The 26,421-nt window shown below is 31.6% G+C and overlaps 8 protein-coding genes across 9 annotated transcripts in view; 5 read left to right on the forward strand and 3 right to left on the reverse strand.

The window, feature by feature from the left end:
* Nucleotides 1-4,154, forward strand: part of LOC111675479 — a 10,480-nt gene extending 6,326 nt beyond the window's left edge. The window contains exons 1-5 of one of the 2 annotated variants that reach the window (XM_046955818.1): nt 2,126-2,193; nt 2,451-3,017; nt 3,205-3,255; nt 3,394-3,501; nt 3,599-4,154. In XM_046955818.1, coding sequence (XP_046811774.1) covers nt 2,970-3,017; nt 3,205-3,255; nt 3,394-3,501; nt 3,599-3,931 — 540 coding nt within the window. In that variant the 5' untranslated portion in view covers nt 2,126-2,193; nt 2,451-2,969 and the 3' untranslated portion in view covers nt 3,932-4,154. Of the gene's footprint in view, nt 1-2,125; nt 2,194-2,450; nt 3,018-3,204; nt 3,256-3,393; nt 3,502-3,598 lie in introns of those variants that run through there. The other variant, XM_046955819.1, reaches the window with a different exon arrangement.
* LOC111675478 lies at nt 86-1,059 on the forward strand. The gene is made up of 4 exons (XM_023436245.2): nt 86-288; nt 349-399; nt 469-576; nt 644-1,059. The coding sequence occupies exons 1-4, from the start codon at nt 238-240 to the stop codon at nt 977-979; spliced, it is 546 nt and encodes a 181-aa protein (XP_023292013.2). The 5' UTR covers nt 86-237; the 3' UTR covers nt 980-1,059.
* Nucleotides 4,155-4,612: 458 nt separating the features above from the next.
* LOC111675490 (60S ribosomal protein L18a) lies at nt 4,613-5,745 on the reverse strand. The gene is made up of 2 exons (XM_023436258.2): nt 5,648-5,745; nt 4,613-5,188 (listed from the first exon to the last, which is right to left on the reverse strand). The coding sequence occupies exons 1-2, from the start codon at nt 5,663-5,665 to the stop codon at nt 4,673-4,675; spliced, it is 534 nt and encodes a 177-aa protein (XP_023292026.1). The 5' UTR covers nt 5,666-5,745; the 3' UTR covers nt 4,613-4,672.
* A 132-nt stretch (nt 5,746-5,877) lies between these two features.
* LOC111679639 lies at nt 5,878-8,712 on the forward strand. Its single transcript, XM_046955357.1, has 4 exons — nt 5,878-6,102; nt 7,469-8,142; nt 8,204-8,402; nt 8,511-8,712. The coding sequence occupies exons 1-4, from the start codon at nt 5,928-5,930 to the stop codon at nt 8,570-8,572; spliced, it is 1,110 nt and encodes a 369-aa protein (XP_046811313.1). The 5' UTR covers nt 5,878-5,927; the 3' UTR covers nt 8,573-8,712.
* Nucleotides 8,713-8,737: 25 nt separating this feature from the next.
* On the reverse strand, nt 8,738-11,448 carry LOC111679638 (putative gustatory receptor 47b). The gene is made up of 3 exons (XM_023441222.2): nt 10,480-11,448; nt 10,258-10,419; nt 8,738-8,860 (listed from the first exon to the last, which is right to left on the reverse strand). Exons 1-3 carry the CDS (start codon nt 11,446-11,448, stop codon nt 8,738-8,740), a joined length of 1,254 nt encoding a protein of 417 aa, XP_023296990.2.
* A 963-nt stretch (nt 11,449-12,411) lies between these two features.
* LOC111679621 (probable N-acetyltransferase san) lies at nt 12,412-13,606 on the reverse strand. The gene is made up of 3 exons (XM_023441204.2): nt 13,397-13,606; nt 12,988-13,311; nt 12,412-12,912 (listed from the first exon to the last, which is right to left on the reverse strand). The coding sequence occupies exons 1-3, from the start codon at nt 13,402-13,404 to the stop codon at nt 12,705-12,707; spliced, it is 540 nt and encodes a 179-aa protein (XP_023296972.1). The 5' UTR covers nt 13,405-13,606; the 3' UTR covers nt 12,412-12,704.
* A 2,073-nt stretch (nt 13,607-15,679) lies between these two features.
* Nucleotides 15,680-18,345, forward strand: LOC111679607 (selenocysteine-specific elongation factor). Its single transcript, XM_023441190.2, has 3 exons — nt 15,680-16,037; nt 16,112-16,480; nt 17,416-18,345. The coding sequence occupies exons 1-3, from the start codon at nt 15,767-15,769 to the stop codon at nt 18,339-18,341; spliced, it is 1,566 nt and encodes a 521-aa protein (XP_023296958.2). The 5' UTR covers nt 15,680-15,766; the 3' UTR covers nt 18,342-18,345.
* Nucleotides 18,346-25,872: 7,527 nt separating this feature from the next.
* Nucleotides 25,873-26,421, forward strand: LOC124420650 (pollen-specific leucine-rich repeat extensin-like protein 1). The gene has a single exon (XM_046954167.1). It carries the CDS (start codon nt 25,873-25,875, stop codon nt 26,419-26,421), a length of 549 nt encoding a protein of 182 aa, XP_046810123.1.

Below are 26,421 nucleotides of genomic sequence, written 5' to 3' on the forward strand. Positions count from 1 at the left end.
TAGATTGTGAAATTTTACAAAAATGCAGGGTCTAAAAATAATAATATAAATTTTACTGGAAAACGATGATGCAATAAAATAAATTGAATTATTAAAATAGCTTAATGAATTAAATTAAAAATGTGATTAAATATTGCAATTAAATTGCATTTAAAACTAGATTAAACAATATGAAATTTTCATATAAAAACGTTAAAATCGTTTTTGAGTTTTCAGTCTTACTAGTAGACCTCTAAAATGATTACTGCAAAACTATATATCGTTGGTGTTATTATAATATTGATCAAGGTATAAAAGTATATTAATTAAAATTAAACCTATTGAATATTGAATTTAATAAATTTTCAGCTTACAGCAATAAAGGCAGAGGTGGATTGTAGTCAAGATCCACCTCTTATGGTAAGGATATTTGTATATTTTTTAATTTCTATGTACAATATCTCAATAAGCTAATCAAATTTATTACAGAATTTCAATTATTGCTGTGAATTATCAAATGTTTTATCGCCTGAAGTGAAAAATAAATGTATTGAATTAGAATATGGTGATAACAATGATTCCACCACACATAAACCTGTACGATCATATAATAAGAAATTTTTGAATTAATTTAATTTATATGCATTTGTACTTTTTTTGTTAGTGTTTCCTTTCGTGCGTTATTAATCAAACTGGCATTTTAGTTAATGATGAATTACAACTGGATAATTTGGATACTTATTTATATAAAGCGTTTGTTAATTCCGAAAATGTGGAGTTCTTGAGAAAAAAATATATATATTGCAATGAAAAACGTCGAGAATTTTTATTAAATATGACCGATGCTAATGATGATTCAAAGGACTGTGAACCTAAGCACTTTGCCATATTATTGGGATGTGTTAATGAACAAGCCTTTATCGACTGTCCAGATTCTTCTTGGTTAAATATCGAAAATTGCAATATATCACGTGATTATGTAAAACAATGTCAATCATAAGGAATTTATGAAAATTAATTGTATGATTGCAAATTAACAAAAATAAATTTTTGGGGTGTTATTCATAAGCATTTATCAAAATTTTATTGAACAGATAGATAGATAAATTGGTAGATAGATAGATAGAAAGATTGGTAGATACATAGAAAGATTGGTCTATAGATAGATAGATAGATAGATAGATAGATAGATAGATAGATAGATAGATAGATAGATAGATAGATAGATAGATAGATAGATAGATAGATAGATAGATAGATAGATAGATAGATAGATAGATAGATAGATAGATAGATAGATAGATATATAGATAGAAAGATAGATAGATAGATAGATAGATAGATAGATAGATAGATAGATAGATAGATAGATAGATAGATAGATAGATAGATAGAAAGATAGGTAGATAGATAGATAGATAGATAGATAGATAGATAGATAGATATAGATAGATAGATAGATAGATAGATAGATAGATAGATAGATAGATAGATACATAGGTAGATAGATAGATAGATAGATAGATAGATAGATAGATAGATAGATAGATAGATAGATAGATAGATAGATAGATAGATAGATAGATAGATAGATAGATAGATAGATAGATAGATAGATAGATAGATAGATAGATATATAGATGGTAGATAGATAGATAGATAGATATATAGATAGATAGATAGATAGATAGATAGATAGATAGATAGATAGATAGATAGATAGATAGATAGATAGATAGATAGATAGATAGATAGATAGATAGATAGAAAGATAGATAGATAGATAGATAGATAGATAGATAGATAGATAGATAGATAGATAGATAGATAGATAGATAGATAGATAGATAGATAGATAGATAGATAGATAAATAGATAGATAGATAGATAGATAGATAGATAGATAGATAGATAGATAGATAGATAGATAGATAGATAGATAGATAGATAGATAGATAGATAGATAGATAGATAGATAGATAGTTAGATAGATAGATAGATAGATAGATAGATAGATAGATAGATAGATAGATAGAGAGAGAGATAGATAGATAGATTCCAATAGATTCCAATAGATATCTTGAGTGATGAAGCTAAATGGCCAAACGGAACACTAGGAAACGCAACACTATCAAGAACAGTTGTCCGAAAACTTGAAAGAGATGAATCTATAAGACAATGGCAAAATAGATGGGAATCAAGTGGTAGAGAAAGGTGGACCTTTAAACTAATACCGAAAATTGATATAGATTATCCGTACTAGGAGTATGCTGTTCCTACAGAACAAATTCAGACGAAGCGGCCCACGTAATAGCAGGAATAATTCCAATAGATATCTTGGGTGATGAAGCTAAATGGCCAAACGGAACACTTGGAAACGCAACACTATCAAGAACAGTTGTCCGAAAACTTGAAAGAGATGAATCTATAAGACAATGGCAAAATAGATGGGAATCAAGTGGTAGAGAAAGGTGGACCTTTAAGCTAATACCGAAAATTGATGTATGGCTAAAAAGAAGACATGGGAAAGTAAACTACTACCTGACACAATTTCTCTCAGGTCATGGAGGGTACAGAAGTTACCTGTATAGATTCGGTTTGGACAGTAAGCTTTATCCGGTGGAGAGCAGAATAAGATAGATAGATAGATAGATAGATAGATAGATAGATAGATAGATAGATATATTGAAAGAAAGATATTCTATTAATTATTTTAGGTCTTGTTAGAATATTGTGACGATTTCATAATCTCCTTTCAATTTTCTAAGGATTTTCAGTCATGATTGAGTTTCTAATGGAAATGACCACATATAAACATTTGACTTTTTCGAGCTATACAATAATAATTAGATCTTTAAGATAACAAAATGGCTGTCACGCAAATGTTTATTTTTATATAAAAAAATAAGAGATTTCTGTATAAATTTGTTAAATAAAGGTTTTAAATTTTAATTGTAAACATATATAACACTCGTATATAACTTGACGAAATGAAAACTAATTTAATTATTATTTTCACTACAGCAATAACATTAATGGTAATATGTATTAAACAGAAAACTTAATCCAAAATTGTGTAACTAAAATTATGCGCAAAATAATTGTAAAATATGTGTGAATCATCTATTATATGAAAATAATATTCAAAAATTATTTATTTAGTTTTTAATTTAGACCGAGATGATGTTGTAATAAAATTGTAATTTACTTTTAACTTTTTTATAGTTACCGCATATAAAAGCAAATGTCAATTGTCATAAACCGCATCCGGCAATAGTAAGTAAATAAAGCCTTATTTTAAAACTTTCACTTCGGTAACAACCAATTTTAGGATAAAAGTTTTGAACTGAGTGATTTTCATATAAATTTTAGAGTTTAGTATAGTTTAGTATAGTTTTACTTCTTTTTTTTTAGTCTACGGAAACATGTTGTTCTTTGCCGAATTTTTATACGGAGGAAATCAAAGAAAAATGTGGTTCAATTGAAAATGAATTTAAAATGGACAACGGTCGTGATCATCACGTAAATATTTAAAATTTCAAAAATATGCTTAACATATACATACATACCCAATTCGCGAAAAAATTCAAAAATGAATAATTTTTATTAAAATTTTCAGTGCTTTGTATCTTGTGCCTTAGAAGAAACTGGAATTTTTACCGATGGCAAATTTATGGAAGAAATTCTTAACACCTATTTAAGTACGGCTTTAGAGGACACGCCCGATATTATAGAAACCATAGGTGATGCTTTTAAACATTGTGTTCCCAGCTATGAAATTGTTGGCAGGACAATTAAATCAAAGGGTCCCTGTGCATTATATCATGTCTTAATAATGGATTGTGTTTTTATGAAAACATTTAAAAATTGCACAGATAGTGTTTGGTCAAATACTGAGGAATGTAATGTAGTACGTGATATGTGGCAGAAATGTTTACCAAATAATTTTTAAATGTAAAATTAAATTGAGATAATAAATATTTAGTGTAAAGCATAGAGCATATGAAATATCCAAGAAAATATTTCCTTTATTTGAAATATGTCAAAATTTCAATTTTGGATCAAAAGTTTTAAAATTTCATATGGGATTTGCTTTGACAAGTTATTTGCAATTTGTTACTCTCTGCCATTCGCTCAATTAGAACAACATATAATAAAATCGTTAAAAATCTCATTGAATTTTATAATGAACTCGAATACACCTTGACCGTGTGATATTTTATACCGATGGGATCAGACTTTCAGAAATAACAGATGTATTTCTAATAACATAATATTGATTCTAACGCACGATTTACAAGTCAGACTTCATGTAGTTGAGATTTAATTATATAATTTAACTAACTTCTCTTATGATTAAACACTAGGATGAACGCTTAGAACAGTTGTTCCTATTTTGTTTTCGAAACGTAAACAAACATAACAGCTTAATTGTTTACATTATTTCAGACAATCTTTTAAAATTTTTCTAAAATATAAACCAGCTAATGACTTCCATAATAAAATTGCAAAACTAGGTTTTTGTTAATTTTTTTTTTAATTTTATTTACCTCCAAAATAAAAAAACACAATTTGTGTGTTTTACTTTGTCTCAATTCATCTCTCAAAGTCTTACAGAATAGAATAAAAACGAAATTGTAGTAAAACCCACATCATCTGCTGTACGATTGACATTAAAAAATATAATGACAATTTACAAGAAGTAGGTTCTGGGTTTTCTGTAGGAGAACAATTTCCTGTTGCCCTTGTGGTGGACACGTTGTACCAAGGGGAACTTGATCTTGGAGTCGTGGAATTGTTTGACATGTGTACGGCGGGTCTTGCTAGCGGCAATAGATTCAACCTTGATGATTTGGATGGAGTGGGCACGAGCACGATGACGGGCACCCATATCACGGTAACATTGTGTGACAGCACCACCAACAGTCAAGTCACGGTATTCACGGTACATGTTGTGGGTACCGGAACGGGAATCGTAACGCAACCAGATGCCAAAGTTCTTGATTTTGATGGGAGAGGTCTCGTACACTTGTTTGATGGAGACGATTTCACCGGTGGTCTTCTTGAACTTTTGCAATTGACGCAAGAAGTACCAGAAACGAGATTTGGCAACAATGTTGTCGGGGGCGAAGATTCTCATCTTGTAGAGAGGAGTTTGAGGTTCCTTCTCAGTTGGCACTTTACGGCCGATGACTTCGTATTCCTTCAACTAGAATTATACAAAAAAAAAATTACACACATTACTATTTTATTACACTAGATGTTTACAATATGTAGTTCCAAATTTCTTAAAACAAAAACAATAACAAAAAAATAAGGCTTTATGGAATAGGAAAATTGTTTATAAAAAAATTTCACATTTACTCCATGTTATTTATAATTTCCATTTCATATTTTTCCTGAAAAATTATTTCATTTGTTCAAACACATTCATTTTGACAGCTCCATTTGCTTTAGTGTTTTTGACAGTTCACTTTAGCACACACACAACACACTTTGCTCCAGCACATGTTTGTTTTTCTGCTGTAATTTATCTATTTTCTCCATTTATCATTATATTATTTATATTTTTGCCATTATCATTCACTTTAGTGTTATTTTGTCACACATTTGCCTTAGTTTTTTATTATTTTTTTAGTTAATTTTAACATTTTTTCGGGAAAATTACCTGTCCCTTAGCTTTCATTTTGGCAGCGTTCACGAAAAAGGAAACGGAAAGAGAGCTGACAGCTGTCCTATCATTTTAGTACATTTTTTTATTAGTCTGCTCTGAACAGTAACTTTTAGGAAGTGTTTGTAGTAATTTAAAGTACAACTCTGCATGCACTTGAATTTAGTACAATAGACAACTCTGTATTACATAACAAATATGGCATCTCTAATTCTAACTGTATTTTTTAAAACAAAACAAGAAAAATTGTGTGAATTTCGTATTATATTAAGGAAAAATGCCGAAAACTAATAATTTTATTAAATATTTTAATCATTTAATTGATTATCAAAATCAATCATTGCCGGACAATAAGTTGTATAGAGATTATATCATAATATATGACTATTTAATGGATTTATTGCAAAAAGATGATGTGATTGGAAAATTTCTCGTGCGGAGAAAACAACAGGGTGAGAGTTCATATTAAATTAATAAGAAAGGCTTTAAGCAGAACTAAATTGAAATAGAACTGAATAATAATTAAACTATAATTGAGAATTAAAGAGCAACTATAACTAAACTAGAATTTAATTGAAATTAAACTAAAGTAGAAGCCAAGGAAAACTGAAATAGAAATAAAGTTGAAGTGATCTAGAACTACCCTAGACTGAACTAGAATTGAACTAGAACTGAACTATAGCTAAACTAGAATTGAACTATAACTGAACAAAAACTGAACTTAAACTGCAAATAAATTAAACTATAAATGAATTATAACTGAACTACATTAGAACTAGAACTAAAATAGATCTACAGTATAATTGGTCTTTAACTGAACAAGATATGAATTAGAACTAAACTAGAACTAAACTGAACTAGAACTGAAGTAGAACTGAACTAGAACTGAACTAGAACTGAACTAGAACTGAACTAGAACTGAACTAGAACTGAACTAGAACTGAACTAGAACTGAACTAGAACTGAACTAGAACTAGACTAGAACTGAACTAGAACTGAACTAGAACTGAACAGACCTAAACTAGAACTGAACTAGAACTGAACTAGAACTGAACTAGAATAGAACTAGAACTGAACTAGAACTGAACTAGAACTGAACTAGAACTGAACTAGAACTGAACTAGAACTGAACTAGAACTGAACTAGAACTGAACTAGAACTGAACTAGAACTAAACTAGAACTAAACTAGAACTAAACTAGAACTGAACTAGAACTGAACTAGAACTGATCTAGAACTGAACTAGAACGGAACTAGAACTGAACTAGAACTGAACTAGAACTGATCTAGAACTGAACTAGAACTGAACTAGCACTAAACTAGAACTGATCTAGAACTGAACTAGAACTGAACTAGAACTGTACTAGAACTGAACTAGAACTGAACTAGAACTGAACTAGAACTGAACTAGAAGAGAACTAGAACTGAACTAGAACTGAACTAGAACTGAACTAGAACTGAACTAGAACTGAACTAGAACTGAACTAGAACTGAACTAGAACTGAACTAGAACTGAACTAGAACTGAACTAGAACTGAACTAGAACTGAACTAGAACTAAACTAGAACTGAACTAGAACTGAACTAGAACTGAACTGGAAAAGAATTAGAACTAAACTAGAACTAAACTAGAACTGAACTAGAACTGATGTAGAACTGAACTAGAACTGAACTAGAACTGAACTAGAACTGAACTAAAATAACTAGAACTAGAACTAAAATATATCTGCAGTATTATTGGTCTACAGCTCAACTAGATATGAACAGACCCCCCATATTTTCTTATTTATTAATAATTATTCATCAATTATCGTTCTCAGCTTCTAATATCAATGCTGACATTTTACTTGATCTTACAAAACTTTTTAATGCCCGTTCATACGTTCACGAACCATTTTTATGCCTTACCCTGGAAGGTTGTGATAATAAACAGTTCGTCAACATTCTACATCCATTTTGTAATCGAAATCTTTCTATTGTTTCACGTAATATTACAAAAAATATCTGGTTAGCATTACAACGAGGTCTCAGTCGGATGGGATCATTTGTTCGTGGCTTTCAGGGAGATATATATGAATTATCTATTTCTTCAAAGAATTACAATGATAATTATATAATAATAAATGCGTACAATGAGGATATAAGTTTGAACATTAATCTACGCATTTTAATAAAATTCACAAATCATCTGAATAATGAACGAAAATCGCAACCGTATCCAAAACATGAACTTAATAAAGAATGGTTTGCTTTAGTGCCTCGTCGTGAAAGTTTTACCTATGAAGTATGTTTTCCACAATTAGAGTTGGAACTGAAACATAAGTGTTCGAAATTAGTAATGATTTTACGGCTATTGCGTTTTCTGTTCGAAAAACACAAACAACTTAGCCGTTTAGATGTTGGTTTTGTGGAAGCGATTATTTATAGTGAATACCTGGAAAATGTTCGTGGTTTGAAAAATTTTAAACAGGACTATATGTTTTATTTTAAAGGTGTAAGTATGCATTTCAAAAAAATAGAATTTTCCTTTTTCTTATTTAATTTTCTTTTTTAAGGCTTTAACGCGCATTTTTAATGCTTTTGAAACAAAAAAATCTCCTTATTTTTGGAATGAACGTTTTAATCTTATCAATTATTTTGATAATATCTGTTTAGTTTCAACACTACTGCGTCATTTAAATATAATGTTTACAAATTTCAATAGTATAAAGAAAAAAGAATCTCTAACATATGAGGAATTTTTTGAATTTTTTGGTAAATATACAAAATTAAACAATTCACAGTTTGTGTCGTAACGTTTTATAGTTGTATGTAATAATTTTATTAAAACTCTTAATATTTCTCTTCTTTCTTTAAAAATAGATTTTAAAATGGACCCTTTTTCCTATGAAGTCGATCAATTTGGTATTTTTAAGTCATATTAATGATATATCTCCTTTTTTTACTTAGTAATTAGTATAGTTTTAAATTAAAAAATAGTTTTAATTAATTCAAAATAAATATTGAATTTTTATAAATATTTGCAGTTTTCAAATACATCTTACAAACTTCTGAAATTGATAAATATGCATTTATTTCAATTTAAATTTTTATAAAACTTCAGCATCATTCGTGATTAATTCAACATTATTCATGAATCTGTTTACAATACTATTTTGTTGAAATTGTAATTGTATATAAATCAAAATGTAATTAACGACGCTGTTCAAAGTCTGTAATTTGAAAAAAAAGAATAATGGATTAGAAAAAGTTTGAATTTTGAAAGAACTTTTTTTGTTTATAAGATTGTAAAACGAAGATAACTGAAATCTCACGATTGAAATGTCTTCTATCTATAATTGAACTAAAACTGAACTAGAACTAAAGTAGAACTGAACTAGAACTGAACTGGAACTAAAGTAGAACTGAACTAAAACTGAACTAGAACTGGAACTAGAACTGGAACTAGAACTGAAACAGAACTGAACCAGAGCTGAACTAGAACTGAACTAGAATTGAACTAGAACTGAAGCAGAACTGAACCAGAACTGAACTAGAACTGAACTAGAACAAAACTAGAGCTAAACTATAACTGAACTAGAAATGAACTAGAACTGAAATAGAACTGAACTAGAGCTCAACTAGAACTGAACTAAAATTGAACTAGAACTGAATTAGAACTAAACTAGGACCGAATTAGAACTATAACTGAACTAGAACTGAACTAGAAATGAACTAGAACTGAATTAAAACTGAACTAGAACTAAACTAGAACTAAACTAGAACTGAACTAAAATTGAACTAGAACCGAATTAGAACTGAACTAGAATTGAACTAGAACTGATCTAGAACTGAACTAGAACTGAATTAGAACTGAACTAGAATTGAACTAGACCTGAACTAGAACTGAACTACTACTGAACTAGAAATGAACTAGAAGTGCACTACTACTGAACTAGAAATGAACTAGAACTGAAACTGAACTAGAAGTGAACTAGACCTGAACTAGAACTGAACTAGAACTAGAACTGAACTAGAACTAGAACTGAACTAGAACAGAACTGGAACTGTACTAGAACTGAACTAGAACTGAACTATAACTGAACTAGAACTGAACTAGAACTGAACTTTAACTGAACTAGAACTGAACTAGAAATGAACTAGAACTGAACTAGAACTGAACTAGAACTGAACTAGAACTGAACTAGAACTGAACTAGAACTGAACTAGAACTGAACTAGAACTGAACTAGAACTGAACTAGAACTGAACTAGAACTGAACTAGAACTGAACTAGAACTGAACTAGAACCGAACTAGAACTGAACGAGAGCTGAATTAGAACTGAACTAGAGCGGAACTGGAACTGTACTAGAACTGCACTAGAACTGAACAATAGCTGAACTAGAATTGAACTAAAACAGAACTGGAACTGTACTATAACTGAACTAAAATGAACTGGAACTGAACTAGAACATAACTAGAACTGGAACAAAACTAAAGTAGAACCGAACTAGAACTGAATTGAACAACTGAACCAGAACTGAACTAACACTGAACTAGAACATAACTAGCACTGGAACAGAACTAAAACTGCACTAACTCTAAACTAAATGTTCTTCGATTTCTTACCAAAAATATTAAACTCAAATTACAATTAAGAATTTTGCCCACTTTTATGCTATAATTATTGTGCATACTCCAGTGAAGAAAATCTTCCAAAGGCTGGCGTATTAAGGTAGACTTTTTAAAATTCGATTCAATTTTAACAAATTCTCGGGAGCAATTTTTACGCTAAAAAGTATAAAAATATAATTACTGTTTTTTTTTTTTAATTCCTCCAATTCTTCATACCTCTTTTTGCGTGGTATAACCATATATTGAAGTGGTTAATACTTTATATATTCTTGGTACCATAAAAAGACTTACGAAAACATATTCATACCATTTAGCTTTTGTGTCTAAAGCTTTCGAGCATAGAAGATAACCCAAACTGGTGGTTATGGCAAAATCATGAAATAAACCCGAACCGCTTACAACACAAAACACTTGATTGAGAGTTACTATCAAACTGGAATATTGGATAAAATAATTTTCTAACAATTTAAATTTTGCCACATCTTCTGCGTGCATATGACGGGATTTTGAATGTTTATTAACAAATTGTAGTTGCAATAATTTACGTATTAAACGAAAGCGTAATCTTAACATATCCATATTACCAATAAACAAAAATCCAGCAAAAGCAGGAGCACCCGTTACGCAAGCATAACAAAGTGATAGAATAGTCGAACTAAACCAACCACATCTACAGTGAGCAATATGAAAGATATAAATTGTTGAGACTATCGAATAAAAACCATAAATACCCACTGTCATGGGATTATATTTTCGTGTACTTTTATGATAATTCCATTGGATACTGGGAAAATTCATTTTCAATTGTTCATCTAGACTCTGTAGAGTATTGGCCAGTTTTAGGTATTTATCACAATACCAATCCATATAGAATGTAACCTCCACATAAGATATGGGACAAATGAAACATTCGAATGTCAATATAACTTTAACCACTGGTGTTAAAATACCCATCATGGCTTCATTTAATTCCTCATCGTATATTTTATACAAAAAACCACCAATTAAACCGGTAAGGTATATGCTACGGTATATGTAACTATATAATCTGTACCATTTTTTGCAATATAACTCTTTGCCATTTTTAATTTTACAGCCCAAACATCCGGTATGATATAGGTAAACATATATTAGATTAAAACATTGATGTATACTCGTGGCACGTGAATGAGTTTCCCCGGACATTTGAAGAGTTTAAGGCTTTATTAACAACTGTTTTTGATATAATTTTTAACGGTCATTTTTATATATTTAATACTGATGTTAATCTAAAGACACAAACACGCATATTATTAATTATACCTTTTATCCTTTCTATATATATGTTGTCTAAAGGTAAAGTGTGAAGATTTTAAGTTGCTGATAAAGAGTTATTATTTAACAATTAAACTGAAGTTGGTTAAGTATAATGTAGATGTAATAAGTGTTTTTTTATTTAATATTTAAAACTTGTCATGGTGTAGAATATAGACAAGCAGACAATACCCAGCAGTTCGACAGTATTTCCACTAATAGTTAACCACCTGGATGATAGTAATTCGTATGTTTTGGGTCATTTGTCACGAATGTACCCTTTGTAATCGAGAATGAAGACAGTCGCCACTTTAGTGTCCTCTTTGTAAGCTGGAGACAGTCGTCTTTTTACTGTCCTCAAGTAACCTAGAGATTAAAAGTTGTTTTTTGTACTTCCCAAAGACAGTCACTTTAGTGTCCTCCTTTGTAAGCGAGAGCGGAGGCAATCATCTCTTTACTGTCTCTTTGTAGGGTGTAGAGTGACGATTGACTTCCTTGTGGGACAAGCCCATGTTAAAATGGTCGGTCACCTAGGTAGTGAGATGGCTAGGGGCCACCACAAGTGGTAGGTTAAGTGGTCAGTTCGGGACTGCTCGTTGAACTAAGCTTTAACTAAACTAGTAATAAATTAGAACTAAACTAGAATATACATAGAATTAAAGTAAATTAAAATAGAACTGTACCAGATCTTTAACTAGAACAATAATAGTAATGTTTTTCTTGTACATATTTCAGAATTACATTGATTTTATTTTGAATACATGATCGATTTAACATAAATATTGAATTATATAATTATTAATAAAAAAATGAAACATTTCTACGAAAAGTAAATTGGTTTTAAAGACTATTTTAAATTGAATTCTTTCAATAGTATATTTTCTCTGTTGAAATATAAAGATACATCAAATTTGAAACAAGTCCATAAAAAATCGTTCTTCTATAAACAACAGAGAAAATATTCACATTTCCTTTTTTTTAATGGAAAACTACCTTTAAAAATTAATTATTTTTTTATTATAATTAGTTTATATATATGTTTTGTTTGTGTATATATATAATCCCAATAAAGGACGTTCGCTAGCAAACGTACGAGTTTGAGTGTGTGTGTGTTTGTTTGTAAGTTAAGTAATTGTACAACAATAACATTAGGCAGTTTTCTTATTATCACGCTTCTCCGATTGACCATTACATTGATGATGCGCTGACGAAGATGAGTTCAAACGTAGATTCTTTTGTAAAACATGAGCATCAGCTGGTTCGATGCGTTTATAGTAGTGCTCTTTGGTTTCCACAATTTCAAAACCAAATTTCTTATAAAATTCTATAGCACCTTCATTGTTAACTTGGACATGCCTTTAAATTAAAAGAAAAATATATATTAGTTTACATGCTCTTCAATATATTCCATAGAAATATAAAAAAACTTACAAAAAAATACTATCAAAGTTACCATCTTTTTCAACATAGTTTAATATATGCTGGAACATAACAGTACCAATACCTAATCTACGATAGGGTGATAAACAACCCAAAGTCATGATATATAAACGTCTCTGGTTTTCTGAAGTATCAATGCGACAACAGACAGCACCCACCACTATGTCATTGTAATAAGCCAATTTGGCCAATTCACCGGCTTCTAAAACATCCACATAGAATTTGTCATTATAGGAGACGGGAAAAACTACTGTATTTAGTTTTTTCAATTGTTTTATATTGTGGGGAGTAACATCGCCCAATTCGATACTGGCTCTGTTGGTTGTGGTTGGATCAGCGCAAGGGAAAATTTGTAGGTTAGTTTACAAACAAAAATCAAATCATTTTTAAACAAACTCACCTGGTCATTTTATATTGTTTTGTTTATGAGAAATATTATATAGTTAATGTAATTTAAGAATTACTTTAATTGAAAATTAGATATTTTATGGATTTCCTATAATAAATGATGGCTAAAAATGTATTGGCCGTCCTCGAAAATGAGGAAATTTTTGTTTGATAATGTTATTTTTTTTTTGCTCTGGCTATCGACCAGATTCCTGCGCCGATAAATATTATAAACGGCGGCAGCGACGACGGCGGTTGACACTTAAATTTTTCGGTGGCAGCTTACTATTGTCATTGTAAGCCGACTATTTTGAGCTGCATTTAAATTTTCAAAAAATGTGTTTTTAAAAATAACGAACGAAATTGGTTTTTCGTTTTGTAACATAAATTCGCGATTTCTTAATTATTAAATTGCATAAAGTGAGCAGAATTAAGTAATGAAATCTTTTACACATTGAATTATCTATTATAAAATTCTAAGAGTACTGTCTGACTGTTTTTTTTTTTTATTTTAACTGTTTAGGAACAAACTAAAAACGACAATGTTGCAATACAACAGAAAAACTAAAGTCGAAGGTCCACACTTCACGTCAAATCATTAAACACTTTTCATACCTATTTCGCGTTCTACGCTTCAAGCAAGATATATTAATTATAAGGTAGTGTTATCAGAACAGCTGATCGTTTTTTGCTACTATGTTCATTTTTCGCCGTGGTGTAGAATTAATGTCAAACTTTGTTTACATTTTGTAAATGTCAAACTTTGTTTTCATTTTGTTAATGTCAAATTTGTGATTAAAGTGAAATTGTGTGATTAAAGACAAAATTTATGCTGTTAAATTCGTTTATGTTTTAAAACCAATAATAATACTACACGAAATTAGTTTTATTTTTAAAAACATCAAATTAAATTACAAACATATTCAAATTTATAAACATTTTTTGTTTAACAAAAATTCGCTTTGATTTATTTGTCAGCTGTTTTTGGCATTTTTCCCTGACAGCCAATTCGCCTTCAAGTGCAGGCACAATGTCAAACTACATATAAAAAAAATATAACCAATTCGCTCGGTATTCTGAATTCGCCGATGACTCTACCTTATAAAATTAATATACCTTGGCTTCAAGTAATTCCACGCTTTTGTGTTTGTAACTTTCAGCATATAAATACATTGATTCTACTTTTTTACGTTTTTGATAATTTTCTTAATGCAAAATTTTTTAGAAACTGATTTTTTGCAAGATGTTTTATATTTGTTTTTAATTTTTAAGAATTTTTTATTCATCCCTGCATAATTTCTCACACAGCTTTTGAGCTTGCTCTGTTTTGTTGTTATAAACAATATGTTTGCTTCCAAAATCCCACTTTCTGATTAGGGTTCTATAAATCGACTTTCGAATAATCGAACAATTGACTTTTTGTCGAAAAAAGTCGAAGTCGACTATTTTGTTCCAAAACGTCGATAACTCGACTATCGTCTGTGAAAAAAGTCGAAAAGTCGACTTTGTTCATAAAAGTCGAAAAAAAGTCGAAAAGTCTTAAAAATTCGAAAAGTCAAAAATTGTCAAAAAGCCGAAAAAAGTCGGAAAAACTCGAAAAAGTCAAAAAATTGTCGAAAAAAAGTCGAAAATAGTCAAATAGTCGAAAAAATCGAAAAATGTCGAAAAGTCGACTATTTATAAAATATAAACAATATATTTGCTTCCAAAATCCCACTTTCTGATTAGGGTTCTATAAATCGACTTTCGAATAATCGAACAGTTGACTTTTTGTCGAAAAAAGTCGAAGTCGACTATTTTGTTCCAAAAAAGTCGATAAATCGACTATCGCCTGTGAAAAAAGTCGAAGAGTCAACTTTGGTCATAAAAGTCTAAAAAAGTCGAAAAGTCAAAAATTGTCAAAAAGCCAAAAAAAAAGTCGAAAAGTCGGAAAAAGTCGAAAAAAGTCGAAAAAGTCGGAAAAACTCGAAAAAGTCAATAAATAGTCGGAAAAAAGTCGAAAATAGTCGAAAAAATGTGGAAAAGTCGACTTTTTATAAAATACTTATAGTCGAAAAGTCTAACAGTCGACTTTTAATTAAATGAAAAAAGTTGAAAAATCGACTTTTCATAAAATACAAAAAGTCGAAAAGTCGACTTTTAACTAAATGAAAAAAGTCGAAAAGTCGACTTTTCGTTTCAACTATAGAACCCTATTTCTGATCTCTCGGATTCCGTAAACGTAGTTGAAAACTTAGCCGGCTTACAGTCGATTTTAAGGGCCGATGACATATTTAGTGTTAGTCGCCGCCGCCGTTAATATTTGTCAGCGCAGGGCTCTGGCTGTGCGTTTAAAATTATAAATTGCAAATTTTCGCTGTTTATTGAAACATTTCGGTAAAAAATGATAATAAATTTTAATATTGGTCTATTGGGTCATGTCGATTCTGGTAAAACTTCATTGGCCAAAGTACTCAGTTCCATCTCAAGTACTGCAGCATTCGATAAAAATCCACAATCAAAAGAGAGAGGCATAACACTAGATTTGGGTTTTAGTGCTTTGCAGCTAGAAGCACCGGAACACATAAAACAAGTTAATCCCGCCATAAAACAACTGCAATTTACTTTTGTAGATTGTCCAGGACATGCTAGCTTAATACGTACAATTATAGGAGGTTATTATTTATAAATTTGTAAAAAATTTTGTAAGGAAAATTAATTTTTTTTCTTTTATACATACATATTTTAGGCGCCCAAATTATAGATCTAATGATTTTGGTTATTGACGCTCAAAAAGGCATACAAACTCAAACTGCTGAATGTATAGTTATAGGTGAACTTTTGCAACGCAAACTTATAGTGGTTGTTAATAAAGTGGATTTATTGGAGGTTACACAAAAGACTGTGCTACTTAAGAAATTAGAAACTAAACTACGTAAGACTTTAGCGGCTACCCGTTTTGGTGACAGTTTTCCCTTGTTTGCTGTTTCAGCTTTAAATGGTGAGGGTATTGATGATTTATTGGAGGGTATTAAATCGAATGCTTTTTTACCACAACGTGATGTTGAGAAACCTTTACTTATGTATATTGATCATTGTTTTTCGATTAAGGGACAAGGTGAGTGATATTTATTTCATTTTTCACTTTAATTTCATTAAAAATTTAACATATTTTACTGATATATTATGATAGACTAGACTTATCTATAGTCTATATAAATGTTTTATAGCCTAGTCTTCCGTCTAGTTATTAGTCTAGCTTATTAAGGGCGGGTTTCTTACTACTCAGTTAAACTGTGCTTAACTTGCTGTTAGATTAAACTCGGAACAAATTTAGGCGGACTTTAACCGATGATTATGTTTTTCAGTTCTGGATTTAAGTTCAGTTAACTTTGCTAGTATTGCCAAATTTTCACTCAAAAACATAAACAATAAACAGCTGTTTTTTGCAAATAATACTTTTGTAAAACATTTTGGAAAAATGTTAAAAAAACCATTAAAACAATAAGAAATAAAACATAACAAATCAGAAAATTGCAATTAACTTAAAATATTAAGTTTTTGTTCTTTCGAAATCATTATTTTATTGTTTTTGTTAATTGTGTTTTCTGACTTATAACTTAAGTTTAATTGGCCAATAACACTCGGTTAAACTAAGATAATAAGTAACGTTACTGTTTACTGAAAAACTCAAAACATATATTAAACTAGGTTTAAACAAAGAATGTAGATTATCTTTATCTGAAAAAAACCCGCCCTAAGTAGTGAATTATCTGTTATATTTTCTTTATTCTGGACTATACTCTAATCTAAAGAGTAGTCTGTAACATTGTCTATAGAGTGGAAAATAATACGGACCATTTTTAATATAATTGGAGAAAAATAATAAAAGAAAAATGTTTGATTGTTATTTTGCTAATTTTATATGAAAAACTACAAATGGAAATTAAACACAAAGAGCATTACCATCATTGTCACCAAAACAATCATTGTCACAATCATTGTCAAAAAAACATTACAAAAGGCTCACTTAAAATATCCTTATTTAAATAGGAACCATATGTACTGGTACCATAGTGCAGGGAAGTGTTAATGTCAACGACAACATCGAGTTACCGTTGATAAAAGAACAACGAAAAATAAAATCAATGCAAATGTTTCGACAGCCTGTACAAAAAGCTCAAATGGGCGATCGTGTTGGAGTGTGTGTAACGCAATTTAATGCAAAACTTATGGAACGAGGTGTTATATGCCAAATAGGTTATTTGCTACCAATATATGCAGCTGTCATACAACTGCAACGTATACAATACTATAAATTTCCCATAAAATCGAAAACAAAATTACACATAAGTGTGGGACATGAAACGGTTATGGCAAATTTAACCTTATTTAAAGGTAATGACTTGGAAACTTCTTTCAATCCGCTTAAGGAATATGAATATATAGATGAATTGGATGCTAAACAGGACAATAATGATCATGCTGTCGTTTGGGCACTGCTGGAATTTGAAAAACCAATACTAACTGCTGCAGATTCTATATTAATTGCCTCAAAATTAGATTTAGATATTCACACCAATTCCTGTCGTTTGGCTTTTTGGGGTAAAATACAATGGCATACTATCTCACAGCATTATGCAAAAGAACAACTAAAATTATGGAAAATATTTAAAAATAAACAAAAACAAGGCACTATTCAGCGTGTAGTTAATGCACAGGAGTTAATTGTACAAAATCTATTTAAAAAAGAATCTAATCGTCAGTTGTATATAGGAAAACAAATAGAACTTACGACGGGAGAACGAGGACAAATAGAAGGCACTTTTGGTCAAACTTCAAAAGTGAAAATTTCATTCGCTGATCCTCTTAAGGAAACAACTATGGCTGTGATAAAGCAAGGACGTTTGAGTGATGTCGGTGTTATACTTAAATTTAAGAAATATATTTTTAATAAAGATCTTGGTATAATACAGTAGTAAATCTTGAATTGTTTTTCTTTCTAATGTTTAGATTTTTTGAAAAAGACTTCTCAGAGTACCTAGTACTATACCAATAAGCCGATTTTTATATTTGGTAAGTTTCCAACTTACTCTATGATCAAAAATTTCACATGGAATTTATGGCGTCTCTATGAGTTGCGCCAAATACGAGGATCCTTCCTGACATGCCTTGGGGTAGTACATATCCAACTTTGTGATGTTAAAATTGGGATGACTTCATCGAAGAAGAGAAGTCATCCTAATTTTAACATCACACAAAACAGTCATAGGAGGAACAGTTTGGTCGAAATAACATTATGTTCTTTGACTGGGAGGACCTTCGTTTCCTCGTGCAGGTGATGGTCCGAGATAATATGCATGCAGCCCGTAACAGTCTTTAGGGCGGCATTTTGACAGCTTTGAATGTTTCTCCACTGGGTATCACTGAGCGAAGGTGACAACACTGGAGCAGCATAATCCAATTAATTGTTTTTCCTTTAGCCTTAAAGTTCTAAGCTTACTGGCCAGGAGAGCTTAGAACTTTCAGTTAACAGTACACTCTCTAAAAAAGTGGATAACTCTCTAATTTAGTTGGCAAATGGAGAAAATTTCTTTTTTTTCTTTTGTTTTTTCTTCGCTCTGATTGTTCAAATCAGAGCGATTATTCAAATCGGGTTCCAGCTGAATTAGGTTTGCCCTTAAGATTGTGGTTTGGTTGTTGTTGTTGTAACAGCTCGACTGTGGCCGATGGTTCTTTCTGGGGAAAAAAAACTTTCGGTTGATACAGCTGTCGCTGGGTTGACAATCTTTGACCGAGTATGACTCGGGTCGTTCCGGAGCAAAGATCCAATTGTCATGGGAACGTTGTGGTTTGGTTGACCCCTTCGATTACATCCCAGTAGAAACTGATATTGTGATGAAACTGATTCTCATGTTTAGGCCTTTAATCGATTGAATCTTTATGCTGTTAAAATAATCTCAAAATTGGAGATATTCACAAAAATATAATTTTAGTTCTATTCGAGGTCAATTTCTTACATTTTCTAATTTCGAAATAATATTCGTATAAATTTTAAAGCTGTTAAAATTATCTTCAAAATCGTGGAGATTCACAAAAATATAATTTTTGTTCCTTTTGCTTACTTTTTCCAATTTCGAACAAACAAATTTTGAAACGAATTCGCAGTACGAATAATTTGATTGTGTTCCATTCGACGAATTTACGCAACAATTTAACATGATCGGTGAAAGAACTTCAACTTTTGGAAGTCTCTGTCTGTTGGGAGGACCTACTATATATACCTTGTTGTTGTAACAGATTGGCTGTAGCTGGATGTTCTTCCCTGAGGAAAAAACTTTAGGTTGATAAAGCTGATGCAAATCTTTGGCCGATTGAGAATCGGATCGTTACGTAGCAGAAATCTAATTGTCTTGGGAATAGATATATAGCGTCAACGAATGTTCCCCCGGGGGCATGTTACCTTAGTGAAACCTCCACCTTGGTGTTATTGCAATCCTTGGAACAGAGATGTTACCAACACCTCTAGTCGGCAGGGACTATAAATTGGTGTTTACAGTCTACTGCCTGGCTTAGTCCTTGCATAGATTGAAAATTGGTCGAACCAGAGCACCACATAATCTGGTACTACGGGTGGCCTGTTGCTCTCATGACTTTGTTCTGACTGGTCAGTTGGTTGAGGTTCCTCCGGGATTCACGTAGTGGCTATGGTTTAAACCCAAATTCGCGGGAAGAGAATGTTGGTTTAAAGACTGATATATCCTATACCTAATGCGTTGGATTATTCTCTCTTCGAACAGGTCGGTGTACAAAGCAGCATATGCCGGATACCTGATTCCGATGAGTTTTGGAACGCCGGTCGCGTTATGGGAATTGCTGGGAAATTGTATTCAGGTTAGTATTCAAAGGTTGCCTGTCATCCTGTAGAGTAATCTTTATGATCATGAGAATGGAACTGATGCGATAAATTGGTGAACGATTGAGAAAGTCTCCATATATTGGGGATTAGTACTGATTTAGTATGCCTTTTACACTTCGGGGAAGTTATTTGGTGCTGTTGCCATCTCAACAGGATATATTGATACATGCTACGCGACTATTTGTCGTGGCAATTATTGAAATTTATTGACTTTGGAATTCCTATCTCCCTTTGTCACATTATCGGTTCATAAAAGAGCGATCCTGATCCATTTTGTTGGGTATTTCGGACTACCAAATAAGTCTCTAGGTGCTGTTGACAAAACAACAGAGCCATCTCAGTAGTGTTGTTGCGCGGGCTTAAAAAGGTTAAGGAATGTACTGGAATGGGTCATTAGATGATGAAGATTGCATTTTGAATAATGTAATGATTCATGGCATCATAAGGGTGGTCATCCTCCGGTGTAACCGGAAGATAGATTTCAACTGATGTTGGGACTTGTCACCCCCTTCTATTGACTTTAGACCAGTGATTGCTTTTTCCTTTTCGGGGTGTTCTTGAGCCTATGCAGCCTGTCATTCCGCAACGGGGCTACTATGGCAAGAGATTAGATAGCTCGAGTACTTCAGCAAAGTGCTTGTATATGGACCGGTAGATCCATCTACAAGCACTTAGTTGCCACCTGAGTTCTTCATTGAAGGATTCAGGGGCGATGGCAGACCGTTCTCAAGTTTACCCAGGGGATGAAAAAGACCACCGTGAAATAAGGTCGTCAAGGCAGTTGTTCACGTAAAGCACTCCAAAATTTGTCAACGAATATAGCTATTGTTTTATACGTCATTTAGACTGACCACCGTGAAAACGTGTATTCATGGAAGTAATATGATTGCTTTTGTTAATGGAAGTAATATGATTGTTTTTGAAAAAATGAGATATAAGAAAACTTAACTCATTCCTTGCCAGGATACACCTTCTTATACTATCCTCTGATGACAGGATAAACAAATAACTTATTGAATACCTTTTAAGAAAATGTCTAAATCCATTGTATTATCAAGCTAATTTACTGTCCAAAACGTTTGTTATTTTATTGTTAACAATTATTTATGCACTTGTTTGATTTAATTACATTTGACAGCTGTTGTTAATAGCTTTAAAAACCGTTCAAAATTAAGACGTTTGTCTATTAATTAATATTCTAATGTGAGAATATAAAATCATGTATGTAATTGAAGTTGATTCTCAAAAAAAAAGTAATAAATAAGTACATGTGTAGTTTAAAAAGTCGACGAAATGGAAAGTTAGACATCGAACGAATACACACACCCATATAGAGAATTATGTCATCACAGCGGTTATAAACTATAAAATTATATTAGGAAAAAAAATAAGAATAGAATTATTTCGTATACATTATTCATAAATCGAATTAAAAATTCCTGACGCATTTAATAATATGAGAAAATATTAAATAATTAATCTTGAAGATAGAAAAAAATAAACTATAATGTTAAAACCAGAAGCAATTCAAAAATTAAACAAACGTTCTTTTGGAACGATTTACAAATTAAATCAATTTAATCGCTTAAAGGGAATACAAACACCTTACTTTTAAGATTACACATAAGATTTAGTTGAAAAATACCCAAACTTCTTTCAGAATGGGAAATAACTTAACTAAAAAGAATACAATACGTTACTATAGACGGCATTCGTGAACAATATTTGTATACACGTTTTTTTTCTACTAAAATTGTCGGCTTATTTAGAAATTCATCAGCAAAATCTTGTGTCTATAAAACTGTATACATGAATAGAAATTATAGAATTAAATGTAACTTATTAAGAAATTGTACATAATATATGCGCAAAAAAAAATCGAATAATTATACAATTATCGAATACCAATTAAGCAAATAATTTGGAAGAAGATTTTTCATGATTTCATTTATATCAACAATATAAAAGCTAATTTAGTAGCTTTAAACAAATCAGTTCTATAAACAATTTGAAGAAAACCACATCGACTGCTCAACTGTACAAAAATGGATTTTATCAAAATTTTAAGCATTTTACTTTTATTTATCGCCTGTACATGGGCCCACAAGAAGGGTGGTCAATCACGGCCAGCACAAGTTGTATTGGTACCAGTTAAAGTACAATCCGCGCATCCTCCTCCAAGACCAGTCCATCCTAAACCTCAGCCAATAAAAGTGAAGCCAGTAATTGTTCCAGTTATTGTAAAGCCTGTAGTTGTTAAGCCCGGCAAACATCATCATCATAAACATTAATTGAAGAGTTATTTTTAAGTTTTTAGAATTACTTTTAGCAGTTAGTTTCTTATTGCACAAATAAAATATTTTATATTGAAATGATAAAGAATATATATTAATATACCGTAATCGTTTAACCGGTAAAAAGTACCGGTAAAAAGTGAACTATAACTGAACTAATACTGAACTATAACTGAACTATAACTGTACTAGAACTGAACTAGAACTGAACTAGAACTGAACTAGAACTGAACTAGAACTGAACTAGAACTGAACTAGAACTGAACTAGAACTGAACTAGAACTGAACTAGAACTGAACTAGAACTGAACTAGAACTGAACTAGAACTGAACTAGAACTGAACTAGAACTGAACTAGAACTGAACTAGAACTGAACTAGAACTGAACTAGAACTGAACTAGAACTGAACTAGAACTGAACTAGAACTGAACTAGAACTGAACTAGAACTGAACTAGAACTGAACTAGAACTGAACTAGAACTGAACTAGAACTGAACTAGAACTGAACTAGAACTGAACTAGAACTGAACTAGAACTGAACTAGAACTGAACTAGAACTGAACTAGAACTGAACTAGAACTGAACTAGAACTGAACTAGAACTGAACTAGAACTGAACTAGAACTGAACTAGAACTGAACTAGAACTGAACTAGAACTGAACTAGAACTGAACTAGAACTGAACTAGAACTGAACTAGAACTGATCTAGAACTGAACTAGAACTGAACTAGAACTGAACTAGAACTGAACTAGAACTGAACTAGAACTGAACTAGAACTGAACTAGAACTGAACTAGAACTGAACTAGAACAGAACTAGAACTGAACTAGAACTGAACTAGAACTGAACTAGAACTGAACTAGAACTGAACTAGAATTGAACTAGAATTGAACTAGAATTGAACTAGAACTGAACTAGAACTGAACTAGAACTAAACTAGAACTAAACTAGAACTGAACTAGAACTGAACTAGAACTGAACTAGAACTGAACTAGAACTGAACTAGAACTGAACTAGAACTGAACTAGAACTGAACTAGAACTGAACTAGAACTGAACTAGAACTGAACTAGAACTGAACTAGAACTGAACTAGAACTGAACTAGAACTGAACTAGAACTGAACTAGAACTGAACTAGAACTGAACTAGAACTGAACTAGAACTGAACTAGAACTGAACTAGAACTGAACTAGAACTGAACTAGAACTGAACTAGAACTGAACTAGAACTGAACTAGAACTGAACTAGAACTGAACTAGAACTGAACTAGAACTGAACTAGAACTGAACTAGAACTGAACTGGAACTGAACTAGAACTGAAGTAGAACTGAACTAGAACTGAACTAGAACTGAACTAGAACTGAACTAGAACTGAACTAGAACTGAACTAGAACTGAACTAGAACTGAACTGAACTAGAACTGAACTAGAACTGAACTAGAACTGAACTAGAACTGAACTAGAACTGAACTAGAACTGAACTAGAACTGAACTAGAACTGAACTAGAACTGAACTAGAACTGAACTAGAACTGAACTAGAACTGAACTAGAACTGAACTAGAACTGAACTAGAACTGAACCAGAACTGAACTAGAACTGAACTATAACTGAACTGAATTAGAACTGAACTAGAACTGAACTAGAACTGAACTAGAACTGAACTAGAACTGAACTAGAACTGAACTAGAACTGAACTAGAACTGAACTAGAACTGAACTAGAACTGAACTAGAACTGAACTAGAACTAGAACTGAACTAGAACTGAACTAGAACTGAACTAGAACTGAACTAGAACTGAACTAGAACTGAACTAGAACTGAACTAGAACTGAACTAGAACTGAACTAGAACTGAACTAGAACTGAACTAGAACTGAACTAGAACTGAATTAGAACTGAACTAGAACTGAACTAGAACTGAACTAGAACTGAACTAGAATTGAACTAGAACTGAACTAGAATTGAACTTGAACTGAACTAGAACTGAACTAGAACTGAACTAGAACTGAACTAGAACTGAACTAGAACTGAACTAGAACTGAACTAGAACTGAACTAGAACTGAACTAGAACTGAACTAGAACTGAACTAGAACTGAACTAGAACTGAACTAGAACTGAACTAGAACTGAACTAGAACTGAACTAGAACTGAACTAGAACTGAACTAGAACTGAACTAGAACTGAACTAGAACTGAACTAGAACTGAACTAGTACTGAACTAGAACTGAACTAGAACTGAACTAGAACTGAACTAGAACTGAACTAGAACTGAACTAGAACTGAACTAGATCTGATCTAGAACTGAACTAGAACTGAACTAGAACTGAACTAGAACTGAACTAGAATTGAACTAGAACTGAATTAGAACTGAACTAGAACTGAACTAGAACTGAACTAGAACTGAACTAGAACTGAACTAGAACTGAACTAGAACTAGAACTGAACTAGAACTGGAACTTAACTAGTTCTAATTCTAGGACCTTAAAGCTCTTGATATGCATAAAGTTGTATCTGTTACAACAACAATAAACACATGATTTAACCCCAACGAGAAGTTTGAGCAGAGTAGCATAATAGTACGTATACTAACGCATACATATATACCAAATTTGATAAAAATATTTAGACAAAAATAAGAGCACTTAAAAGGACAGTAAATCGCCGAGAGTGGTCTAAGTGTATTCTTTCGAATCTGATGGACTATCAACGTAACATGTTTGTAAATTTCCAAGATTTGTTTGTTTTTTAAGTGACAATGTTGAAATCGATCGATTTCATATTATTATCGCAGAGAAGGTGAAAGTCGTTATGTCTTAATCTTTGTTCATAGATCTAACACATATGATAACATTTCGTATAGAATGGTGAATTACTCAATAAAAAAATTACTTTTATTATTAGAAATTATTATTAAACTACATCAGCAAACGTGATTTAAAAGTGTTATATTTAGAAACAGTTATTATCATTGATTTTTCACTCTTAGAAATAACTCATCTTTGATAATTGTATCTAATATTTATTTATTCACGTTTTTACGGCTTATTTAGAATGTTATTCCCAAAATAGTTTGTGATAAGTAAAAAACTTAAAAAATGCAACTTATTAAGAAATTGCACATAATATATACAACAAATTATTGTAATAATTAGACAATTATCGGATATCAATTGAATAAACAATTCTGAATAAAAGATAATACCTGAAATTTTACAAATATAAAAGCTAAATGAGTTGATTTATACAAGTCAGTTTTGAACGGGATTTAGAAAGCGATACATCAACTACCTCTACAGATATGTATATGGATTACATTAAAAACTTGAAAGTGCTTCTTTTATTCATCGCATATACTTGCGCGTCACCGACGTTTAGGAAGAAAGGTGGTCAGACCCATCCTGTGTATGTTCAACAACAGCCTACATATGTTGAAGCGGCACCTGTACATCCTGCACCCCAAGTTGTTTACCAGCCAGTACCAGCACAGCCTCCTCCAAGACAGATCATAGTACACCCTATACAAGTACAACCTGTGCATCCACCACCAATGCCAATACAACCTGTGCATCCTCCACCAATGCCAATACAACCACCTCCAAAACAAATTATCATACAACCAATAAGAGTTCAACCTGTTCGACCCCCACCAACCCAAATTATTATACAACCAGTTAGAGTACAACCAGCACATCCACCTCCAAGACCTGTTCATCCACCACCAAGACCAGTACATCCACCACCTAGGCCAGTGCATCCACCACCACAACCAGTCCATCCACAACCACAACCGGTCCATCCTCAGCCAGTTATTGTAAAAACCGATTATTTTAAAACCTGTATTTGTTAA

This window comes from Lucilia cuprina, chromosome 6 (genome assembly GCF_022045245.1).
Source record: "Lucilia cuprina isolate Lc7/37 chromosome 6, ASM2204524v1, whole genome shotgun sequence".
Lineage (NCBI taxonomy): Eukaryota > Metazoa > Arthropoda > Insecta > Diptera > Calliphoridae > Lucilia > Lucilia cuprina.

What these genes read in the sequence shown, in the direction of transcription:
- LOC111675478 (XM_023436245.2), top strand. Translation starts at nt 238, where the DNA reads ATGATTACTGCAAAACTATATATCGTTGGTGTTATTATAATATTGATC. An exon ending in TTATTATAATATTGATCAAG is followed by an intron (nt 289 to 348) that starts GTATAAAAGTAT and finishes ATAAATTTTCAG; the next exon opens with CTTACAGCAATAAAGGCAGA. An exon ending in GTCAAGATCCACCTCTTATG is followed by an intron (nt 400 to 468) that starts GTAAGGATATTT and finishes AATTTATTACAG; the next exon opens with AATTTCAATTATTGCTGTGA.
- LOC111679639 (XM_046955357.1), top strand. Translation starts at nt 5,928, where the DNA reads ATGCCGAAAACTAATAATTTTATTAAATATTTTAATCATTTAATTGAT. An exon ending in CGTGCGGAGAAAACAACAGG is followed by an intron (nt 6,103 to 7,468) that starts GTGAGAGTTCAT and finishes TATCGTTCTCAG; the next exon opens with CTTCTAATATCAATGCTGAC. An exon ending in GGAATTTTTTGAATTTTTTG is followed by an intron (nt 8,403 to 8,510) that starts GTAAATATACAA and finishes CTTTAAAAATAG; the next exon opens with ATTTTAAAATGGACCCTTTT.
- LOC111679638 (XM_023441222.2), bottom strand. Translation starts at nt 11,448, where the DNA reads ATGTCCGGGGAAACTCATTCACGTGCCACGAGTATACATCAATGTTTT. An exon ending in GTTATACCACGCAAAAAGAG is followed by an intron (nt 10,420 to 10,479) that starts GTATGAAGAATT and finishes TATACTTTTTAG; the next exon opens with CGTAAAAATTGCTCCCGAGA. An exon ending in ATTTGAGTTTAATATTTTTG is followed by an intron (nt 8,861 to 10,257) that starts GTAAGAAATCGA and finishes TTCAAATTACAG; the next exon opens with ACTTTGAACAGCGTCGTTAA.
- LOC111679621 (XM_023441204.2), bottom strand. An exon ending in AACTTTGATAGTATTTTTTT is followed by an intron (nt 12,913 to 12,987) that starts GTAAGTTTTTTT and finishes TTTAATTTAAAG; the next exon opens with GCATGTCCAAGTTAACAATG.
- LOC111679607 (XM_023441190.2), top strand. Translation starts at nt 15,767, where the DNA reads ATGATAATAAATTTTAATATTGGTCTATTGGGTCATGTCGATTCTGGT. An exon ending in AATACGTACAATTATAGGAG is followed by an intron (nt 16,038 to 16,111) that starts GTTATTATTTAT and finishes TACATATTTTAG; the next exon opens with GCGCCCAAATTATAGATCTA. An exon ending in TTTTTCGATTAAGGGACAAG is followed by an intron (nt 16,481 to 17,415) that starts GTGAGTGATATT and finishes TTATTTAAATAG; the next exon opens with GAACCATATGTACTGGTACC.
- LOC124420650 (XM_046954167.1), top strand. Translation starts at nt 25,873, where the DNA reads ATGTATATGGATTACATTAAAAACTTGAAAGTGCTTCTTTTATTCATC.